Raw genomic sequence first — 24,600 nt, 5'->3', positions numbered from 1 at the left:
GTTTTAAGATTCTTCTCCTCCTCCAAATAGGGATGAAACCAAAAGTTTCTCTTAGGGGGGGGGGGGGGGGCAAAATTGAATATTCTGTCTCAAAATAAGTGTCGTCCTAAGTTATTTTACATAAATCAAGAAAAATTAATAAATGGATGAAAGAAAGTGATAATGTTACAAAACTAATCTTATTAAATAGATAGAAGAGAATAATATGAATATTAGATTCAAAAACTATAGTAACATCTATTAGAGGGTATTGATGGAAAAAATAATTCATGTTACATTGAAAAATCAAATGCTACACCAATGACTAATTTTTATTATTACTAATTGTTTAAAATTTAATTTAATTTAATAAAATGTAAAATATTATATGAAAATAAATATGCAAAGTATATACATACAAATAACAAAGCATTTATTTTCACTAATATCGAGCCGTAAAAGGTTTTTATAATTTATAAAAGATTAATTATATTTTTAGTCCCTCAAAATAATGAATCTATTTTTTAGTCTCCCGAATAAAAATTTGTATTGGATAGTCTCTTAAATTAAAAAAAATAATATTTTTAGTCTCTTCTCTCAAATAAAAGTTTACATTTTTTAGTCCCTCAAATTCTCATAAAGGGACTAAAATTAAAAAAAAAACATTTTCATATTTAAAGACTACAAAATGAAAATTTTATTGGATGACTAAAAAAATAGAGCTCTTAATTTAAGGGATTTAAAACATAATTAAGGCATTTAAAATATCAAATATCAATAATGATAATACACTAATATGTTAATTCAAATTTTATTTTAGAAACGTTAGAATAATATTTAGTAGTCATTCCCATCATTTTGTTATTATAAGGCCTGACTATGATTGGTTTCATTTTGTTGTATGATTTTTTTATTTGAGTTTAATTCGATAAATATTCTTCATGAATTATGGTTGCCATTTTCGTGTTTTAGACCGGTTTCTTCCTGAAACATCTCAGAACTTTACGGATTCCACAACGATGGGTGTTAAACATTTTGAGGTAGTCAAACGAAGGTCGCATGCTGACAAACAATGGTCCCCGTTCGAAATTAGGGTATGACAGTTGCCCCTCTTTACTTATCTTTTATTGGAGATAAAAGGGAAGTAAAGATAAGACACTAATTTCATTTGAGCTGAATCTTTACCCGATCGGCCACTAGCGCAAATCCAAGCAGTAAAACCCGTGAAGGCATGAAGATATTGAACTTCCTTCTTTTCTCGTTTAATTCATTTTCATTTTCATTTTCATTTTCACTCTCCCCTTTTATTTTTTTAAAGCGTAGAACAAAGGACGTCGAGTCCTACAAAGCACAGGGGAAAAGGATATTGAAGTTTTTAAGGTGAAGACATTGTCATCTTCGAAATCCAAATGAAGACATTGTCGCCTTTTGAAGGCATGCAATGACTGAAGAAGACATTGTCGTCTTCGAAATGTAGATGAGGCCATTGTCGTCTTTGAAGGCATGCAATGACTAAAGACATTTTTGTCTTCGAAATGTAAATGAGGGTCATTGTCACCTTTTGAAGGCATGCAATGACTGAAGACATTTTTGTCTTTGAAATGTGTGCAGATTACCGTATAGGGCGTCTCTGCATGCTACCGGACACTTGAGTCTGACGCCAGAAATGAGACTTTTTCGCGATCTCGGCCGGAAGACGCTGACATCTCTGGGAAGGGTGCAGATGACCACATGGGTCTCTGCGTGTCAACGGGCTCGCTTGCCTCTAGCTAACGAAAGGTATGGATAACCCTAAGGTATCTCCGCATGCTACCGGACCCTTGAGTCTGAGGACAACAATGAGACTTTTTTGCGGTCTCGGCCGAAAGATGCTAACATCTTCGGGAAAGGTGCAGATGACGGCGTTAGTCACTACATGCTACTAGACCCTTGAGTCTGACGGATAGCAAACGAGACTTTTTCACAGTCTTGGCCGAAAGACGCTAACATCTTCGAGAAAGGTGCAGATGATAATGTTAGTCATTGCATGGTACCGGACCCTTGAGTCTGAAAGATAGCAAATGAGACTTTTTCGTAGTCTCAACCAGAAGACGCTGACATCTCTGGGAAAGGTGCAGTGACGACGTTAGTCACTGCATGCTACCGAACCCTTGAGTCTGACGGATAGCAAATGAGACTTTTCGAAGTCTCGGCTGGAAGATGTTGACATCTCCGGGAAAGATGCAGATGACGACGTTAGTCACTGCATGCTACCGGACCCTTGAGTCTGACGGATAGCAAACGAGACTTTTTCGCGGTCTTGGTTGGAAGACGTTGACATCTTCGGGAAGGGTATAGATGACCACATGGGTCTCTGCGTGTCAACGGGCTCGCTTGCCTCTAGCTAACGAAAGGTGCAGATAAACCTAAGGTATCTCCACATGCTACTGGACCCTTGAGTCTGAGGACAACAATGAGACTTTTTTGCCGGGTCTCGACCGGAAGACGCTGACATCTCTGGGAAATGAGCAGATGACGATGTTAGTCACAACATGCTACCAGACCCTTGAGTCTGACGGATAGCAAATGAGACTTTTTCACAGTTGATGGAAGTTGTACCCGAATCAAATAAACATTAAAAATGCAGTATCTAGGAAGTGATCCTAGGTCGTCTCCCAATGAGCAATGGTCAACCAACGTTCATAATAGATAGTGATAAAACAGTAATGAATTGGGGGGTTGCTTGTTTTTGTAATTTAAATAGCGAGGAAATTTAATTAGAAAACAATAGAATTAAAACATGTTGTTTCCCCTTGATTCACAAGCAAGTCTCTTATCCTAGGTTACGAGGATTTATCCCTAACCAGTTCAACCACTTAATCCAACCCTAAATTAAATTACTAAGCGAAAATTAACATAAGGCTGTCATTATGTGATTAAGCAACACATACACCAATTAATCATGAGCGAAACTGATCATTAAGCATGAAATGTAAATTAAGCGCAGAGACAATTAATCAAGCACTAAGCATTCATGGATTAATAGCAACAAATACAGAGTAGTTGGTGAAGAGGAAAACTGATCAGAATTCAATAGTAATAACAAAACCTCAAAGAGAGTTGTGCTTGATCCTCAAGAGAAAACAACGCTGGAGACTTAGCCTTCCAATAATCAGTAGAAAACAAAATTGTAGATTGAAGTAGAAACGAAAATGCAGAAAATGAATTTTATTCTCGCGAACAGTGCGCCATGAACAGTAAAAACTGGAATTCTAAAATCCTAGAATTATTCTCCTCTCTAAAAAAAACTCTAAACTAAAACCCTGGTGGTGTTATATAGGTCCTCAGCCCCAAAGCTTACAAATCTATTTTAAGTCCAAGCCCATAAATGAAATAAAATAAAATCTGGACAAGATAAGATAAGATTAGATGACATAAAATCTGGACAAAATAAAATCTAGATAAAATAAAATCTGGATAAGATAAGATAAGATTGGATGAAATAAAATCGGGACGAAATAAAATCTAGATGAAATAAATTTGGATAAGATAAGATTTGATCAAATAAAATTATCTGCTCTCTTCAAGTCCAAGCCCAATTCCGGATTCAAGCCCAATTGCTTATAATTCTCCTGAAATTAAATTAAAAACACAAAATTTGTCAAGTAGGCCCAAATGATAAAACTGCATAATTAATTTGACAATTAAGGCTAATCAGTAATTAAAATGGTGACAAAAAGGGTTAAGAAATAGGAGAAAATAATGACACATCAAATCCCCCCACACTTAGCCTTTTGCACTCCCGGGAAAAATCAAAAAGCAAAGCAAGGAACAAATCCAGAGACATTAAAGAGAAACAAACAAACACAAAAACAATTACATATTTCTCAATGAATCTCAAGGAATGAAAGGAATAGGCAACATCCAACACGTAGAGAGTTAAAGAATCAAGACAGTCATGAAAATCTTCCAAGCATATTAACATGGCAAGATAGTCAATCAGCTCAAAAATGAAAAGTGATAAAGCCTCATAAGATATGCACTCTATCTCTCAAGTGTCTAGGCTACTGTTTACTCTCAGAGCACCCATGAAAACAAACACCACATAGACTTGGCAAGACTCTAAAATTGACAACCACACCACAAACACATGCACATGAGGATCAAAAGGTCTTTTAAGGTTGTAATGGGGCCAAGAATAAGGTAGAGGAAAATATGGGATAAGTAGCTAAAACCCAAAGGAATAGAGGAGCAATGGAGAATAAGTGGGAACTAAGAAAGAGTAGTAAACCCCAAAACCAAAATTAAAAATTAAGCTTAAAAAGTAAACCCAAAACAAAATCAAACAAGTCCTCAAACCAATCTAAGTCTTCAAACCAAGACCTCATTTATTCAACTTCATCCTTCTTCTTTTTTTTTGTTTTTTTTTTTCATTTTTTCATTTTTTTTAACGTGAACAGTAGCATTTGAAAGCATTTGAAAATAAGGCAACAATTAGGCAATATATGTATATACATCAAGCATGGCCAACAAAAACATATCATCCAATGAAACATACCCCCCCCCCCCCCACACACACACACACTTATTCCCAAAACAATTCCAAAGCTCCAAAATTTCTTAAGGGTAGGGTGAGATCATGGTTTTTCACTTAAGGCTTCTAATGAGCTTCAAAACAAAGAAAGGGAACATAGGCTCAAAGGGGCTATCAAAGGAATTAATTCAAGGTAGGCTCATTTGGCTAGAGGCTTATAAGAACAAAATGCCTAAATCATCTCCCAACATGCATGTGAAGCAAGAAGTATCAACAAGAGTCAAGCCAAGGCAATTGTGCAAGCAATCAATGGGGCAAAAACACACTGAATAAAATAGATGATGATGGCTCAAATTCTCACCAATGGGAAATCTATCACTTTCAATTCGAACTTTCAAAACTATCTTGACATGTAGAGAAAAACAAGGATTTCAATTCACAAAATGCCAAGAAACTCCTATTTCAAAAACAATTACCATTACCTGTACATAACCCAAAATTCAAAGAGAAACATGCAATGTTGTACACAAAACATAAAACCAAAATAACAAAATTGACCTAGAAAACCTAATAAAATTAACCTAGAAAATCCCCCCCCCCCCCACACTTAAACAACACATTATCCTCAATGTAGCACAATCATAAGATCAAGAGCAATCAAAACAATTAATAAATTTGGACAAGTGCAATAAAAGTAAAGAAGGAGATAGAAAAAGAAAGCTCCCTAAGTCATGGCGGAAGAGAAGCAGGGTGAAGTAAGGAGGTCTCCTCCACCACTACATCCACTAAGGAGGGATTTGTGAGGAATGGTTTCAGCCGGTGTCCATTAACCTTGAAGCTCTTATCTATGGATTCACTTTTGATCTCAACTGTACCATAAGGAAAAACATTAGTTACCACAAAAGGACCAATCCACTTTGACCTCAACTTACCACTCATGAGTCCGAGCCTAGAGTTATATAACAAAACTTTATGTCCAACCACAAAGTCCTTCTTAGCTATCAAATTGTCATGGAACTTCTTGGTCTTCTCCTTGTAGAATTTGGAATTCTCATAGGCTTCTAAACGGATCTCATCTAGCTCACTTAGTTGCAACTTCCTTTCCTCTCCAGCCTGATCAATAGAGAAGTTGCAGGTCTTTATAGCCCAGTAGGCTTTGTGCTCTATCTCTATAGGAAGATGACATGCCTTGCCAAGACAACCCGATAAGGGGACATTCCTATGGGTGCTTTATAAGCAGTCCTATGCGCCCAAAGAGCATCATCTAGCCTGGTGCTCCAATCCTTTATGTTTGGCTGCACAATCTTCTCCGAGATCCTTTTTATCTCCCTGTTTGAAATCTCAGCCTATCCATTAGTTTGGGGGTGGTAAGGTGTGGAAATTCTATGCACGACCCCATAATTTTTTAGCAAGGCATACATGGATCTGTTACAAAAATGGGTGCCTTGATCACTAACGATGGCTCTAGGGACTCCAAACCTGCAAAACATATTAGATCTAACAAAATCCACAACAACCTTAGCATCATTAGTTCTGGTGGGTTTGGCTTCCACCCATTTTGAAACATAATCAATAGTAAGGAGAATATAAACAAAACCAAAAGAGACAGGGAAAGGCCCCATAAAATCTATACCCCAGACATCAAACACCGTACAAAATAACATGGGTTGTTGAGGCATTTGTTGTCTCCATGAAAGTGAGTCGCCTGCTCTCTAACAAGGCTCATAAGTGCTATAGATTTTCCATGCATCCTTGAAGATAGTGGGTCAATAGAAACCGCAGTCAAGCATCTTGTGAGCTGTCCTCTGTATGCCAAGATGGCCACCTGGTGCAGAAGAATGACAGAATTGTAGGACCGAGTCGATCTCATGGTCTGGAATGCATCTCCTAATAACCTGGTCACTGCATAACTTCCACAAATAGGGGTCATCCCAAATATAATGCTTAGCATTGCTCTTAATTTTATCATTTTGAGCTTTAGATGCTAAGGGAGGAAAAACAGAAGCAACCAAATAATTCACAATATTAGCAAAGCAATAAATGGGGAAGGAATCAAAAATATTATACAGAATGTACAAGTGGTCATCCGGAAAATCATCCCGAATGGGTGAGTCCTCAGGTGCACGCTCAATCCTACTCAGGTGGTCAGCCATGAGGTTCTCTGCACCACTCTGATCACGGATTTCCAAATCAAACTATTGGAGCCAAAGCATCCACCTGATCAATCTAGGCTTTGATTCAGCCTTCTTCAACAAGTACTTCAGAGCTGCATGGTCAGTATAAACAATAACACGAGTACCAAGTAAATATGAACGAAATTTCTCAAGAGCAAAAACTATCGCTAATAGTTCCTTCTCTATGGTAGTGTAATTTGCTTGGGCAGCATCCAAAGTTCTGGAAGCGTAGTAGATTACCCGAGGCAACTTGTCAATCTTTTGAGCAAGGACAGCCCCCAATGCGTAATTGGATGCATCACGCATTAGCTCGAATGGGGTTGTCCAATCAGGTGCCTGAATGATAGGGGTGGTAGTCACCGCGTGCTTAAGGCAATCAAAAGCCTCTTTGCATCGGTCATCAAAATCAAAGTCCACCTCCTTTTGCAGCAGATTGGATAGTGGAAGGGCCACTTTGCTAAAATCCTTGATAAAGTGCCTATAAAACCCTACATGACCAAGAAAAGAACGAACCTCTCGCACGCAAGAGGGGTAAGGCAATTGTGAAATAACAGCTATTTTTGTAGGGCCTACCTCTATGCCCCTACTGGAAATGATATGCCCTAAAGCTATACCTTGTTCTACCATGAAGTGACATTTTTCAAAATTCAGCACAAGGTTAGTTTCAATGCATCTACTAAGAACTCTATCCAAACTATCCAAACATGCATCAAAAGAAGATCCATAAACACCTCTATGCAGCTCTCTAAAAAATCACTGAAAATGCTAAGCATACATCACTGGAAGGTACCAGGGGTGTTGCATAGGCCAAAGGGCATCCTTCTATAGGCAAAAGTGCCAAAGGGACAGGTGAATGTGGTCTTTTCTTGATCCTCAAGAGCAATATGAATTTATAAATAACCAGAAAAACCATCAAGAAAACAGTAATGAGATTTACCTGCCAAGCGCTCAAGCATTTGATTAATGAATGGCAGGGGAAAATGATCTTTTCTGGTTACCTGGTTCAGACTCCTATAATCAATGCAGACTCGCCAGCTGTTCTGCACTCTTGTGGGGATAAGCTCATCCCTTTCATTCTTAATTACTGTGAGGCCTGTCTTCTTAGGAACCACTTGGATTGGACTCACCCACTGGCTGTCAGAAATGGGGTAGATGATTCCAGCTTGTAAGAGCTTGGTCACTTCCTTTTTCGCCACATCTAGAATGATGGGGTTGAGTCGCCGTTGTGGCTGCCTCACTGGCTTAGCTCCATCCTCTAAAAGTATCCTATGCATGCAGGTATATGGGCTAATACCAGGAATGTCTGCTAAAGTCCATCCAATGACCTTCTTGTGCTTCTTGAGAACTAGCAACAACTTCTCCTTGTCCTCCAAGTAAGCATATTTGAGGTTTGCTGGTAAGGGCTTCAACTCTGGTGTGGGTGGTGGCTGAACAATGGGAGGAACCAGGGTAGGAAAAGAAGAAGGTTCCTCAGCCTGTACCTGATAAAGCAAGTCAAAAGTATATGTATTTCCTGCAACATGGTTAATGCATTCTAACTCTAAAAAATCAACATCAAGAGGTACAACACCAGACTCAAATTCAAATTCACTCTCAGCATAAAAATCAGACACAGGATCAAATTCAAACTCAGATTTAGATTCAATGCATAAGGAATGACAAGTATGCAAATCAGATAAAAATGGATGTTTCCTATCATGAAGAACAGAATCAAAATCAAACATATAATCAACAACAATCTAATCAATTATCTCAGCACGAAAAACTGAATGATCCTCAGATGGATGTTTCATGGCATCAAGAATGTTAAAATGAACAACAATATCACCAAATTCCATAGACAATGTGCCAGCATAAACATCTATCTTGGTTCGGGCCGTTTTCATAAATGGCCTGCCTAAAATAATTGGAACAACACCATGGGAGAATCCCTCTTCCATATTAAGAACATAAAAATCAACAGGAAAAATAAGTTCACCAACCGAAACTAGCACATCCTCTATGAAACCTGCGGGGTAAGCAACACTTCTATTTTCCAAATGAATCACAACATCTATAGATTGCAAAGGTCCAAGAGATAAAGAATTGAAAATGGACAGAGGCATGACACTAACTGATGCTCCTAGATCTAGCATGGCATTCTCAAATTTATTGTTCCCAATAATGCAAGGTATACAGAAAGTACCTGGGTCCTTACATTTCTTAGGAATGTGAGGAACAGATTTACCTATCAATGTTGACACATTTTTGCCCATGCTAATCCTTTCATTGCATTTGAGCTTCCTTTTGTGGGTGCACAGCTCCTTTAGAAACTTGGCATATCTTGGAATCTGCTTGATGGCATCTAGCAGAGGTATGTTCACCTCTACTTTCCTAAAGGTCTCCAAGATCCCCTTTTCCGCTGCTTCCATTTTTTTGTTTGGAATTGCTCTAGGTGGGAATGGAAGAGAGATAGGCGGCTGTGGTAAGTCAGAATTACTAGAAGAAGCTCCACCTACATGAAAATTTTTGTTAGGAAGCTTTCTCTTATGTGCAACTATCTCATCCTCTTTTTCATAAAGATATGATCTTCCTGGACATCAGGGGGCTTCATGGTGGAACAAACAATATGGAACTCCTTAAGATGCTTATGAGGATCTTCACCTGCAAGACCATGAAACTTGGGCAGCAAATGTATTAGTCCAGTCTTGAGAACATATGGAACACCCTCATCAGGATATTGAATGCACAAGCTTTCATAAGTGAAATCAGGTGCAGCCATCATCCTAAGAGCCCTCTCACGAGGTGGAAGTTGAGCCATGTTCTCAGTACAAAAATTAGTAGTCGAATGCTCAAAATTAGAATATTCAGAATCACTCGCAATAGAATACTCAGAATGCTCCAAATGCTCACAATGCTCAAAATGCACAGAATGATCAGGATACACGCTATGCCTAACTAATCTATGAAAGGTTCTATCTATTTCAGGATCAAAGGGTTGTAAATCACCTAGATTTCCCCTAGTCATGCACTATATGCAGCAATTAATGTGTTCTCAAACAAGCACCAGGGAAGGGTTAAAACTACAACTATAGTAAAATGATATCCAAATGAGCTGAAATTTTGTGAGCAACACCCTAAAATCATGAAACGATAGCACAAAAAATTTCAAACAAAAATTCAAAGTCTAACTATGAAAACTAATTAAGCAAAGTTTAGAAAAATAGGACAATAATACTTGAAAAATAAAAATAAAAAAAACTTAGTAAACAGCTGATTTTTCGAGTTTGGGAGACCTCAACCGGCTTAAGCAGGTTGCCACAGTATAGGAAAATTTTCTACCCCAAATGCATATATAATAATAGTCATTCTGATACCTGGAGCAAAAGTTATGGCCGTTTTAAGTTTTGCTAAAAACAAGTTCCCAAAATTTTTGTCTCTCTCAAATTCAACTACGCCAAGTGCTCCTGGTATTTTTCACACAAAATATGGATCTAAAGAAACTACCACACAAAAAATCAGCAAAAAAATAACAACTCTAACTATCAAAACAAAATCGCTAATTCCCAGTCGCTAATCATTATTCACAACAAAACACCAACCGAATCAGTCGCTAAACAGGGGACGCGACTGAAATGCAAAATAGAATGCTACACCAAACAAAACAACTAAACACTATTATGAACCTTTGGCCTACTGCTCCCCAGCAACGGTGCCAAATTTGATCGAGGCCGTACCCGAATCAAATAAACATTAAAAATGCAGTATCTAGGAAGTGATCCTAGGTCGTCTCCCAATGAGCAATGGTCAACCAACGTTCATAATAGATAGTGATAAAACAGTAATGAATTGGGGGGGGGGGTTGCTTGTTTTTGTAATTTAAATAGCGAGGAAATTTTAATTAGAAAACAATAGAATTAAAACATGTTGTTTCCCCTTGATTCACAAGCAAGTCTCTTATCCTAGGTTATGAGGATTTATCCCTAACCAGTTCAACCACTTAATCCAACCCTAAATTAAATTACTAAGCGAAAATTAACATAAGGTTGTCATTATGTGATTAAGCAACACATACACCAATTAATCATGAACGAAACTGATCATTAAGCATGAACATAAATTAAGCGCAGAGACAATTAATCAAGCACTAAGCATTCATGGATTAATAGCAACAAATACAGAGTAATTGGTGAAGAGGAAAAACTGATCAGAATTCAATAGTAATAACAAAACCTCAAAGAGAGTTGTGCTTGATCCTCAAGAGAAAACAACGCTGGAGACTTAGCCTTCCATTAATCAGTAGAAAACAAAATTGTAAATTGAAGTAGAAACGAAAATGCAGAAAATGAATTTTATTCTGCGCGAACAGTGCGCATGAACAGTAAAAACTGGAATTCTATAATCCTAGAATTATTCTCCTCTCTAAAAAAACTCTAAACTAAAACCTTGGTGCTGTTATATAGGTCCTGAGCCCCAAAACCTACAAATCTATTTTAAGTCCAAGCCCATAAATGAAATAAAATAAAATTTGGACAAGATAAGATAAGATTGGATGAAATAAAATCTAGATGAAATAAAATCTGGATAAGATAAGATTGGATGAAATAAAATCTGCACAAAATAAAATCTAGATGAAATAAAATTTGGATAAGATAAGATTTGATAAAATAAAATTGTCTGCTCTCTTCAAGTCCAAGCCCAATTCCGGATTCAAACTCAATTGCTTATAATTTCCTAAAATTAAATTAAAAACACAAAATTTGTCAATTAGGCCCAAATGATAAAACTGCATAATTAATTTGACAATTAAGGCTAATCAGTAATTAAAATGGTGACAAAAAGGGTTAAGAAATAGGAGAAAATAATGACACATCAACAGTCTTGGCCGGAAGACGTTGACATCTTCGAGAAAGGTGCAGATGATGATGTTATTCACTGCATGATACCGGACCCTTGAGTCTGACGGATAGTAAACGAGACTTTTTCGCGGTCTCGGCCAGAAGACGCTGACATCTCCAGGAAAGGTGCAGATGACGACGTTAGTCACTACATCTTAGCGAACCCTTGAGTCTGACAGATAACAAACAAGACTTTTTTGTAGTCTCGGCCTGAAGACGCTGACATCTCTGGGAAAGGTGCAAATGACGACGTTAGTAACTGCATGCTACCGGACCCTTGAGTCTGACGGACAGCAAACAAGACTTTTTTGCAGTCTCGGCCGGAAGATGCTAACATCTCCGGGAAAGGTGCAGATGACGATGTTAGTCTCTGCGTGTCAACTGCCTCGCTTGCCTCTAGCTGACAATAGGTACGGATAACCATAAGCAATCTCCACATGTCATCGGACTTGCCGTCTTTGGATGACAAAGGTGTAGATGAGGACGTTAGTCTCTGCGTGTCAACGGGCTCGCTTGCCTCTAGCTGACAAAAGGTGCGGATAACCATAAGCAATCTCTGCATGTCATCGGACTTGCCATCTCTGGATGACAAAGGTGCAGATGACGATGTTAGTCTCTGCGTATCAACGGGCTCACTTGCCTATAACTGACAAAAGGTGCGGATAACCGTAAGGCATCTCTGCATGTGATCAGACTCGCCGTCTATGGATAACAAAGGTGCAAATTACGTTGTTAGTCTCTGCGTATCAACGGGCTCACTTGCCTATAGCTGACGAAAGGTGCGGATAATCATAAGGCATCTCTGCATGTCATCGGATTCGCCGTCTCTGGATGACAAAGGTGCAGATGTCGACGTTAGTCTCTGCGTGTCAATGGGCTCGCTTGCCTCTAGCTAAAAATAGGTGCAGATAACCGTAAGGCATCTCCGCATGTGATCGGACTTGCCGTCTCTGGATGACAAAGGTGCAGATGATGACGTTAGTCTCTGCGTGTCAACGGGCTCGCTTGCCTCTAGCTGACAAATGGTGCGGATAACCATAAGGTATCTCCGCATGACATCGGACTCGCCGTCTCCGGATGACAAAAGTGCAGATGACGACGTTAGTATCTATGTGTCAATGGGCTCGCTTTCCTCTAGCTGACAAAAGGTGCGGATAACCATAAGGTATCTCCACGTGTCATCGGACTCACCTTCTCTGGATAACAAAGGTGCAGATGACGACATTAGTCTTTGCGTGTCAACAGGCTTGCTTGCCTCTAACTGACAAAAAGGTGTGGATAACCATAAGGTATCTCCGCATGTCATCGGACTCGCCGTCTCTGGATGACAAAGGTGCAGATGTCGATGTTAGTCTCTGCGTGTCAACTGGCTCGCTTACCTCTAGCTGACAAAAGGTGCGGATAACCATAAGGTATCTTCGCATGTCATCAGACTCGCCATCTCTGGATGACAAAGGTGCAGATGACGACGTTAGTCTCTGCATGTCAATGGGCTCGCTTGCCTCTGGCTGACAAAAGGTGCAGATAACCATAAGGTATCTTTGCATGTCATCGGACTCGCCGTCTCTGGATGATAAAGGTGCAGATGACGACGTTAGTCTCTGTGTGTCAATGGGCTCGCTTGCCTCTAGCTGACAAAAGGTGCGGATAACCATAAAGTATCTCTGCATGTCATCAGACTCGCCGTCTCTGGATGACAAAGATGCAGACGACAACGTTAGTCTCTGCGTGTCAACAGCGTCGTTTGCCTCTAGCTGACAAAAGGTGTGGATAACCATAAGTAATCTTTGCATGTCATCGAACTCACCGTCTCTGGATGACAAAGGTGCCGATGACGACGTTAGTCTCTGCGTGTCAAAGGGCTCGCTTGCCTCTAGCTGACAAAAGGTGCAAATAACCATAAGGTATCTCTGCATGTCATCAGACTCACCGTCTCTGGATGACAAAGGTGCAGATGACAACGTTAGTCTCTGCATGTCAATGGGCTCGCTTGCCTCTGGCTGAAAAAAGGTGCGGATAACCATAAGGTATCTCTGCATGTCATCGGACTCGCCGTCTCTGGATGATAAAGGTGCAGATGACGACGTTAGTCTCTGTGTGTCAACGGGCTCGCTTGCCTCTAGCTGACAAATGATGCGGATAACCATAAGGTATCTCTGCATGTCATCGGACTCGCCGTCTCTGGATGACAAAGATGCAGATGACAATGTTAGTCTCTGCGTGTCAACAACATCGTTTGCCTCTAGCTGACAAAAGGTGTGGATAACCATAAGTAATCTCCCCATGTCATCGAACTCGCCGTCTCTGGATGACAAAGGTGCAGATGACGACGTTAGTCTCTGCGTGTCAACGGGCTCGCTTGCCTCTAGCTGACAAAAGGTGCGAAAAACCATAAGGTATCTCCATATGTCATCGGACTCGCCGTCTCTGGATGACAAAGGTGTGAGACTAAAGTAGTCTCGACGTTCTTTCACTAAAATGCGAACATTCTTTAGTAAAGAAACAAAAACCTCCAACTAATCAGGGCAAAATATAATTTTTGGAGAAAAACAATGTGTCTATTGGGGAAGAAGAGTATGCTGATGAAATTTTCTCATAACCACAAATGAGATTGGATGTTAGCATTTCATTTCAAATGACCATTTAGAGGAAACAACGGGTCCAACTGAAAATAGAAAAAAATCACTCAGAGTGTATAAACCTCGCACAGGCAAGTGTTTCATCCTAATTCGAACCATAGATATGTCATGACTTGATTTGCAAATCATTTCCTATCAAATCAAAGATTACATGCGTGATCATGGATCAATAGGACTTTTTCGGGAATGGTGTTTTTGGTGGGAAATTTGGATCCGAGTGTTTTGGCCTTTCCCTTTTCTGTTTTTGTTTAGTGCGGGGCTAGAAAGTCACTAGCGCACAGGATTTTGGTTGGCGATCAAAGGGAGAGGATCACTTCAAGTCGTGGTTTCCTTTCTTTTCTTGTTTGCTTGTGACAATTCTGCATTGTTCAGATATTGTCTGGTCCAAAGACCTTTCTGTATATTACTTTTGTTTTCTTGCAATCTTTGATCGGGAATTTTTCTTTCTTTTTTGCTTTCTTCTAATATTTGATTGGGAATTTTCTTATTTTGCTTTCTTCCGATCTTTGATTGGGAACTTTCTTTTTCTTTTTTTTGTTTTCTTCCGAGGGCAAGGATGGACATTCTCATCCTGGGTCAAGGTTTATGGTGGTTTGAGGTTATGGCTCAAAAGGCTTGTATAACGGTTGGACATGATATATGTCAGGGTATTGGTTTGGCCAGTGGTTCAGGGATAAAGGAATGTCTCACATTATTTCCATGACACACATGCAAGAATGATGATTTGGAAATTTTATGCAAAACTGGTCATGCATGCACCCATGTGGACACTCAAGCATCAAGTTTTTATGGTCATGTGACACTAGGGCTCAGGATTCATTTTCCCTATTTAAGTCAACCCAGTGTTTCCAAAACATGTTCTTTTATCAATTCATGCATTCATCCGAGTCCATTTTGGGCGTTCGGGAAAATTTTCATAGCATTCACCCTTCAGGTGCATACACATTTTTTCAAAAACTGGCGTTATGATCAGTGAATCTTTTTCAAAGAAAAGCTTAAAGTTATTTCTTTTCAAAAGCGTGTTGGCTGTTCAGCCAAAAGATATATTTTTTGTTCTTGTTTGTTTTTGTTTTTTTCTTTATTTTTTTTCAAAAGATTAAAAACAACTTGTAACCTGGACACAGTTGATGCCCGAGATCACATCTTTTTTTAAAAAAAAAAAGGCGTGCGAACAAAAGTGCACAAGACCTACACATTTTTTGCATTTCAGGCATGCACGGGTTGTTTGTTAAGTTACTTTGCGAGCTTTTTTTAATTGTAATATAGGCTTAAAATTAAATTCAAAAGTGAATTATGAAGAAAGTTAATATTTATAATTAACTAATTGCTCAAAGTACATCATTCAAAAACATTTCTAAAAAATTGTAAACTACGAAAGGTAGTTTAATCAATGTCACTGTCATCCCAATCCTTTTGTCTTCTAATTACCAATTTATTTTCTTCCCTAATCTTTTTTATTTATTCTCTGATTAGAAAATAAAGCAAGAAACTATAGAAGAACAGAGCCTACATAATAATAATAATAATAATAATAATAATAATAATAATAATAATAATAATAATAATAATAATAATAATAATAATAATAATAATAATAATAATAACAATAACAATAATAATAATAATATAAATGTTTTTTAGTAGAGCTTTCTTGTCCAATCTCTTTTTCTTGGCTCTTTCTCTCTCTAGGAATTGCCGCTACCTCTTTCAAAATCAAAGAATTGAACAAATAATAAAAATAATTTTAACATTTATAATATAAATGTTTACCACAAACAAAAATCAGACAATTGCTGATCAATACACAGTGAGTGTAACAGAGCATGAAATTTTATTTAAAAAAATTCAAGTGAAAAAATGAAAGGAACACTAACGTCTTCAAATCTCGTGGTTGCCCTGACCTACTCATGGTAGAGAGAAGAGATCACAGAAGCGAATAACGATCGAAGAAATATGAGAATAACATGACTGCAATTTTAAAGAAGAAAATGAAACACGAATTAATAAGAATGAAGAAAGAAGAGATAAATCCATAAGGTTGAAACACGAATCAATTCTGAACATAAGGTTCAAATGACATGTTCATGTTCAATTGTTCCCTAATAAAGCAAATGCCTCTTTAAAGACATGATCTCATTCTAATTCTTCCCTGGTGAATCTCATAGCTAGAAGCAAAGGTTGTTTAGCACAATATAATGAATATCATCCCTTGCAAGTTTCAAAATCGTGTCCGCAATATAATGAATATCATCAAGAATGAAAAAATTATTATAGATGTAGATATACATCAACATCTTCATATTAAAAAATAGAATACTAAAATTAGTATTCAATATCAGGAAAAAAAATGGCTTCTAACACCTAGAATTCAGTCACTATTACTTAACTTGACACCCATAACATACTAAAATTTAAAATCATGCAGAGGTACTTGAGTACATTGATTCGCAAGGAATTTAGTAAATCCTGGCAGACCGATAACAGTTCCCTTGAATCACTGACTGACTTATATATGTTAGGAATTTTATAATTCCTAATTAATTAATATGAGCTGCATATTATATTATAACATTTATATTAGTTATTTATATTTAAATGGGTTCAATATAAAGTATTTAAGTGAGCCCATTAGACGGTTAGAAAAATTGATATGGACCTAATGAGCGGAAACCAGTTTGACCCATTAGGGGATAATGAGAACCCTAATAGGTTTAAAACATAAAGCATGATTATGGTCCCCAATACGCCAAATCAATAAATAGTTTCTCCTGTCCCATCTGAAGAGAAAACAAAGGTCCCATAAGGAAGAAGGTGATTTGGTTGAGGAAGGTCATTAAACCAATTGTTCGTAACCGCTGTAAGATTCCGCTGCGTGTTAATCAAGCTCTATGGATTCGGGTATTCCTTAAAACCTCTCGATAATCTGACGTAATGTGTTTTGGTACTCATTTGGTATTTTATAAGGTTTATTGAAAATTTCCAACAAGTGGTATTAAAGTCACCATTACTGATAGATTATTGGGATTTAAAGATAATTTTTATAAGTCAACAATGATCTTTAAAAATAATAATAATAATAATAATAATAATAATAATAATAATAATATATAAATCAAATAATAAATAATTATTAATATATTGATATACTGTAAATTAATCAAATAATAATTATAAGATTTGTAAATAATTAAATGTAATTAAAATTTTGTGAATGATTTCTTTATACCTATTTATTACACATGCACATTAAATTTTAATTGATGAATTAAATGAAGATTAAAATATTATATATTTTTATGAAAAAATGTATAAATATTTAACCCCTGAAACGATAGGAAATTTCGAGGAAAAAAAATCTCCCGTGTATACTATTTAGTTAATAATGAATGAATGAATTAATTATAATAAAGGACATGTTTTTTTTTTTTGGAAGGTCTTGTTTTTACTTCTAAGAGAAAACTATATATCAGGTTAAATTTATCTACACAGCAGTTGGAGTACAACTAACTACAACAACATCATCTACATCACCAAATAAAACTAACTTGGGTAGTGCCTTTTTTCTTTCTCTCTATCGATTCTCGAAACAAACCCTACCCTTTTTTAGTCTTCGAATTTTTCATAATCGTAATGGGTTCCGAAGGATCCAGCGTTGTCGGTGAGCATTCATTCATACCTCCATTTCCCGATCATTTATTTCCCTTTCCAATTCATCATTTTTTTCAATCCTCAATTGCTTCGAAGTCTTCATTTTATTTTATTTTGTGATCTTGTGGTTTCCTAATTGAGGAGAATCTGTGTTTTTTCTGGCCATAATTATAATTGCGTTCCTCTTGTTTTGGTTGGGTTAAATTTAGAAACTGTTAATTTTTTGTTTGAATTGGGTGCCAGGGTTGGGTTTTTGAGCGTTGCAAGTGGGTTATGATTAGTTAGTTATAAAATGGTTGTTGATTTTGAAGCTATGCTTTCAATTGGTTTTTGATTTATTGTTGTGGTGGTAGGAGAGGGGGTGATTTCCCTTGTTTCATTTTTCTCTCCACAAAATAATTACCAAATGCAATAACTAATGAAGAAGTAAGTGAAAAAGGGTAAAAATAGGGTTTTTAATTTAAGATTTTGTAATTGATCAGATGGTTGGTTATCTTTTATTGTGTCTGCTATGTTTATATAATGCTTGCTGCATGTAGCAATTGAGTTGCTGCAGACAGTCCATGCAGTGTTTTAAATTGCAATTGGTTGGGATTGCAGTTGCAATTTTGTCGTGAATTGTGAATATGCAATCCTTGATATTGCAGCTGAGGCAGCCGCAATAGGGTGTGGAGACCACAATTTTTTCATTTTGCGGTCACAAATGTGGTTGTGGATTGCAACTTGATAAAATCTAATTTAATAGTAAAAGAAATTTGTTGCACTGTTTCTAATGCTCAAAATTTAGTTACTCCATCACAGCTTAAGTCCTAGTGCTGCCATCTGTTTACGTACTGTTTTTTTTTTTTTGTGAAATTATAAATATAGTAATATTCTGGAACTATATTTCTTCAACTTACTGGACAAACCTAAATTATGTTGCTGTGGTACAATGATTATGCCATCTTGTTTTATTTGTTTCTTAATTAGTTAATTCTGTTATCTTCTTAGTCATACAGTGTTGTGGAGTTAACTTATGTTTTGTGTCATCTTCGATTTATCACAATGAACTTGTATGCACAGCTTGTCAGTGTCAGGTTTAATATTAATTGAGAATCAAGAAAGTATTAGTTATTTCCTATATTGTGTCATACCCTTTAAAAAGCAACTTATTTATTACACACTAGGTTTAGTTCTATGTAGTTCAATACAAAAGCTGTAGTGGTACTCCAATAATATTATGTTATTGGATGGAGGCTTTGTGGTGGTGAGCTTCCTAAGATCTCATTATTTTGGTAGATGGTGTTGAGGGGAAATTGACAAATCTGAGACCGTTAATGACTCCTGTCTGATAAATATATCTCTCATCACATATTTATCTTTAAAAATAGAGAATGTTGATACTGCACTGCACTAGACCTGCTATTAGGAAGGTGTGTACATGAGGAAAGGTGATAAAAGTTGCCCCGATTGCATATAACTTCAAACATTGTTAGCCAATTTCCATGATTGTATATACTACCTATTCTCAGTGTTTTGTTGTCTTCAGTTAACCTTTGCAACTGCCTACCGATTTCATACTTCAAAAAATTGCTCCTAGTTTATGAAATTTCCTCAAGAAAGAATAGTAACAAAGAAAATTTGGTATTTTCTTTTGATATGTTTTAAAGGCGAAGGATACATCTAAGGAGGAAGTTTATTTTATGCAGTTTGTAAATATATTATATATATGAGATTAATGTCCATACACTGTCATTGTAAAGGTGTTTTACACAAACAACCAATCACATTGTCTACAATTTGCCACATCACTTGATATTGTTTTAATTAATTAAAAATTGTGAATGTATCATGTTCTGTTTACTTAAACCACGCAGATCACACTTTCTGTGCTTTGCATCCTCTCCGCTTAATGCCACTGCCCCTCTGCTATTTCGATTCACAAAGCTTCCTTTGCCTTCCTGCTTTGCCTTCATTATATACCTTCCAAAGCAACACATTGGCGAACCTTGTGCACCTGAACATGTAATGTTTGTTTAAATGCCACAATACCATTCTGTTCCCATAAATTTCTCTAACCTTATTTAAAATACTTTCCATATGCAATACCCCCAATAAACGTAGAAACTAGGAAACCCGGCACCCCAATGAACTTTTTCCAGACATCAATACTAGGTCGAAAAGCTCTTTACGGAAGGGGCAGAGGCAACTGCAGAACCTTGAGAGGCGTGAAAAGTAGAGATCCTGCTTTTACAACTTTTATTTAATTAAAACAATATTATGTGATGTGGCAAATTGTAGACATGTGATTGGTTGTCTTTGTAAAACATTTTTACACTAACCATACAGATTGAATTTTTATTTAATTAAAACAATATTATGTGATAGTTGCCACTATTACATCACACTTTCTGTGCTTTGCATCCTCTCTGCTTAATGCCGCTGCCCCTCTGCTATTTTGATTCACGAAGCTTCCTTTGCCTTCATTATATACCTTCCAAAACAACACAGATTGAATTTTATATATATATATATATATATATATATATATAACTTGCATTAATCTCTCTCTCTCTCTCTCTCTCTTTATACATATATTTATGTATATTATGGATGAATAGTGACCTTTAGCATATTCTGTAATAATGATAAATGAACTTAAAGGATGATATGTACTGATGACTTAATGTTTGCAACTTAACCATTGCAATGTGGTTCATATTCCCATTTGTTTTACTTAGACTGTATCACTAATGTAAGTTGTGAATAGCTTTCTATTGGTTTTTGGATTATGGCTTTTCAATGAGTTTATATTGCTGACATTCAAAGAGGTTGGACAGCTTTGCTACGCTGCATTGTCTTCACAAATATTTTTGTTGTATCTTTTTTTTTTTCTGTTTTGGAGAATATCTTTCCTCACTAGTTGTATTTTTCCTTTATTCTCATAAAATCTCTTTTTTAATTTTTTCTATAAAAATGTAAGTTATCAACGATTGCCTTCATCAGTCATATTGCAACTATTTCAATTAAACAGCTTTGAAGGATTTAATAGAACTTAGATTTGAAATTTACTCTTCTTAATTGGTCCCTGCAGTTCCTAGGAATTTCAGATTATTGCAAGAGCTTGAGAGAGGTGAGAAGGGAATTGGGGATGGAACTGTTAGCTATGGAATGGATGACGCTGACGACATATACATGCAATCTTGGACTGGGACTATCATTGGGCCCCCTGGTGTAAGCTGCTCTCTGCTTTTCTGAAATAATAATTTATTTTTCTTTTATTAGTTATTTTTGACACATTGGAATCTCCAGCTAACATCCCTATCAGCTTCTATGACAAAATAAATATTTTGAATTTCCGTGGGGACTTGTTTAATATATCTTTCAGTAATATGTTATAGATTAATAATCAGTAAATTGGTATTTATGTTCTTTAGACATAGACATGTGAAACTCTGGCATATATGGATTGAAATGTTGGATGTTAAGTTATAACTAAAGGTTCCACTTGTATAAAAATAATACATTTTATTAGGTCAAATATTAGTAAAACCAAATGTATACTTATTTACGTTTAAGTCTATTAAAATGGTTTTAAAACATCTGAAATTTGTCATTCCTATTGTGGACATTCTGAACAATTTGATATTCTTATACTGTTTCAAATGAATTTCTTTTTGTTGGTTCATTTTGCTAAGATGATTTGTGAAGAAGGAATGAATAGTGTAGAAGGTAATACAAAAATGTTGTCATATCATAGTGTTAGAACTTAGAATAGAAATTTGTGTCCTTTGTTTTTGGTAGAGCTCATTGGAAAGGCCAATGATTTTTCACTTCTCTCTAGAAGTCAAGATCAATTCTATTCACCCAGAATTGATTTTCAAATAAAAATTATGGAATAATGGAAAAAATAGGACTACTGTGCAACATGGTTCTACTTCCTGCATATGGGTTTTCAAATTTCAATGCTATCCAAATGGGGACTAACTAAATCTGCATAATTTCTCTTAGGAATACAATAATCCTATCAACTAACACAATGGTCTCTTATCTGTTTGCCCACACTTGACCAGATAATTCTCTTATGATTTTCTATTAATACGGAATTGATTTTCAAAGCTTTAAATATTTGCCAATCATGATTCTTCTTCCCACAATTATTAGGCTTTCAATGAACCTTGTAAGAAAAAGCTTTGGTGGTGGTTGTTTCAAAGCAAGTGATCATAACATGGAAATGTTTTGGATGAAATAATAAAAATAATAGGTGAGATAATGACAGATATTAAATGAAAAATAAATTAGTATTTCTAAATAATTAAATCCCATTTTCTCTGTCCTCTTTGCTTATAGAAAGTTATAATGGATTTTTACTCCATTATATGGATTATTTTCCCTTTTATGTTCACTAGTTATTTTTTAATTCCACTAATAATGTGTCTCACTTTCTAGCTGCTAAGCAAAACTAAAACTAGTATAGTAGTATCTACCAAATAATATATTGACATGGCTTGTTTCTCCTGCCCATCATGTTATTTTTACCAGACTGTTCATGAAGGGCGTATCCACCAGTTGAAATTGTTTTGTGGCAAGGATTATCCAGACAATCCTCCATCTGTTAGATTTCAAACAAGGATTAACATGACATGTGTCAATCAAGAAACTGGAGCGGTAAGAGACAATTCTTGCATAGGCTTTATTACTGTGGTGTTTGGAATTGAACTCATTAATTACTAAATTACCAGGTTGAGCCACATTTGTTTCCTATGCTTGCTAATTGGAAACGTGAGCATACAATGGAAGACGTTTTGATTCAATTGAAGAGAGAAATGATGTCTCCTCAAAATAGGAAGCTAACTCAGCCTCCTGAAGGTGTGTCTATCTTATTTTTATAGTTGCTATTTGTTTATATATACATTTTATCAATTTCTATATGGTTAAAATGTCTTTCATAATTGCTAGTAGTTTCTATAATCTGTGTGGTTTACTTGTCAATTGTGATATCATGATATCTGTATTGTCTAAAGCTGAGGCAAAGATGGTCTTATGTTTTTGATATATGGATTCTTATATATGAGATTACTGTCTTTTGGTTAAGTGATTGAAAGTTAATTGTTAGAGATTATTGACGCAGTATTAACTTTGTTGAGCATGTAACAATGCTCTGGAAGTTAGTCATTGTAAAATGTGAAGATGGCACTATTCAAAGTTTAAAATTGTTAGAATGGTTATAACATGAGATTTACAGCTGGCTTGTTCTTTCTCTAAGTAGTCTTAGGAAGTGCTTTTGTTTGTTGTCTTTGTTAAGACCTTGAAAATGAGATAGTGTGTTCTATTTGTAACGATAACACCAACATATTTGAAGTTTCTTTTCTTGAATCTGTAATGTCTGATGAGTACATCTTAATTTCAGAAAAACATTTATGTACTTGGTACATAAACTATGACTCCTGTAAATTTAGTTCTTGAAATCAGAGATTTTATTGATGGGGGAACTGGGGAAGAATATAGTTCCTTCTCCGCTGTTTTATACACATTTAATAATTAAGAATTGCATTTTGTTTTTGTGGCATTAAGTAATCAGATAAAATGGAGAAGAATTTAAATATTTTCTTCAGCAATAGTAGTAAAATTGATTAGAACTTGAAACTCAGGATCAAATTTAGTAATTTCAAAGTTAAGGGGCTAAGTTGAAAAGCTTATAAAAAAGGGGGCTTAGTTGAAAAGAATTTCAATATATGGGGGCTAAATTGTTTTAATTCCATTTATTTTGTCACCCCTCCGTTGAAGCTGGAAATAGAGTAACTTCCATACTCCCTGAATTATTTTTTTCACCATTTTTTTATTTTTTTCAGTCGTATCTCCATTTTTTATTTTTTAATCTTTTTACCTGTTCTTACTAATTAGTAAGCAATTGTGATTAGATGTCAGCACTAGCTTATATATCCATATTTTTTTCTTCTGTTCTTTCTAGTTTTTATGCAATTGTGATTAGATGTCAGCGCTAGCTTACCTCTGTAGATTGGTTGTTAAGAAGATTTATATTTGTGATGAATCTTTAATTGTTTGAGCATACTAAATGATTATTTTATATGACATAGGCAATGAAGAAGCCAGGGTTGATCAAAAGGGCCTGGTGGTGAGATGTTGTATTGTGTAATTCCATGGAGAATCCAAGCATAATAATAATAATAATAATAATAATAATGTAAATAACTATATTCAATAGATGATCCAAGTTCACGGACTTATGCATAATGCATTTATAATGTAATTATGGACCACTTCCGTATGTTACCTGGAGCAATCCAAGATATAGTAGTTACTATATGTCTTGTGAAATTTTTATTGTACTGAAGCTGTTTTTACAGCGGACTCTAATTTCGAATTTTAAGATCCTTTTTAACTGTGCTTTTGTTTTGACCCATGTCATGTGTATACTTCTGTCTGGAAGACTTATCATCAAATTGTTAACCTTTGCTACCAAATTTCAATGGAGAGCTGAATATTTAGTTAAATTTTTTTTCACATGTCTTGGTTTTGTTAGGTTCCTGGTAGTAGGTGTTATCACTTATGCAAAATGTTACCCAGGAAAAAAAACTTATTTAACCCAATAAATAATGATTGATTTCGAACCTACACTCTTTCTATGGTAATTAACATCGTCCATTCTTGGCAATTTCTATTTTCTCCATTTCATTCCGAGGGACGACTTGCATGCGATGTGTTTTGACCTCTTGAGATCAGGAGATAGTCAATAGTTTCAGAAGAAAAAGATGAGTTAAAATTTAATG

The 24,600-nt window shown here is 36.0% G+C and overlaps 1 protein-coding gene across 1 annotated transcript; it reads left to right on the top strand.

Moving 5' to 3' along the window:
- The first annotated feature begins 17,670 nt into the window (after positions 1-17,670).
- On the top strand, positions 17,671-24,312 carry LOC114425900 (ubiquitin-conjugating enzyme E2 variant 1A-like). The gene is made up of 5 exons (XM_028392879.1): positions 17,671-17,840; positions 20,904-21,043; positions 22,352-22,477; positions 22,552-22,678; positions 23,908-24,312. The coding sequence occupies exons 1-5, from the start codon at positions 17,813-17,815 to the stop codon at positions 23,964-23,966; spliced, it is 480 nt and encodes a 159-aa protein (XP_028248680.1). The 5' UTR covers positions 17,671-17,812; the 3' UTR covers positions 23,967-24,312.
- Positions 24,313-24,600: the final 288 nt, after the last annotated feature.

Source organism: Glycine soja, chromosome 9, assembly GCF_004193775.1.
Source record: "Glycine soja cultivar W05 chromosome 9, ASM419377v2, whole genome shotgun sequence".
Taxonomy (NCBI): domain Eukaryota; kingdom Viridiplantae; phylum Streptophyta; class Magnoliopsida; order Fabales; family Fabaceae; genus Glycine; species Glycine soja.
Note: the sequence above shows the minus strand (reverse complement) of the source record. Positions and strands in the feature narration are given on the sequence as shown.

Excerpts from the sequence above, each read along its gene's own strand:
- LOC114425900 (XM_028392879.1), top strand. The coding sequence starts at position 17,813 with ATGGGTTCCGAAGGATCCAGCGTTGTCG. Across the intron at positions 21,044-22,351 it reads CTATCATTGGGCCCCCTGGT|ACTGTTCATGAAGGGCGTAT; the intron begins GTAAGCTGCTCT and ends TATTTTTACCAG. Across the intron at positions 22,478-22,551 it reads TCAATCAAGAAACTGGAGCG|GTTGAGCCACATTTGTTTCC; the intron begins GTAAGAGACAAT and ends CTAAATTACCAG.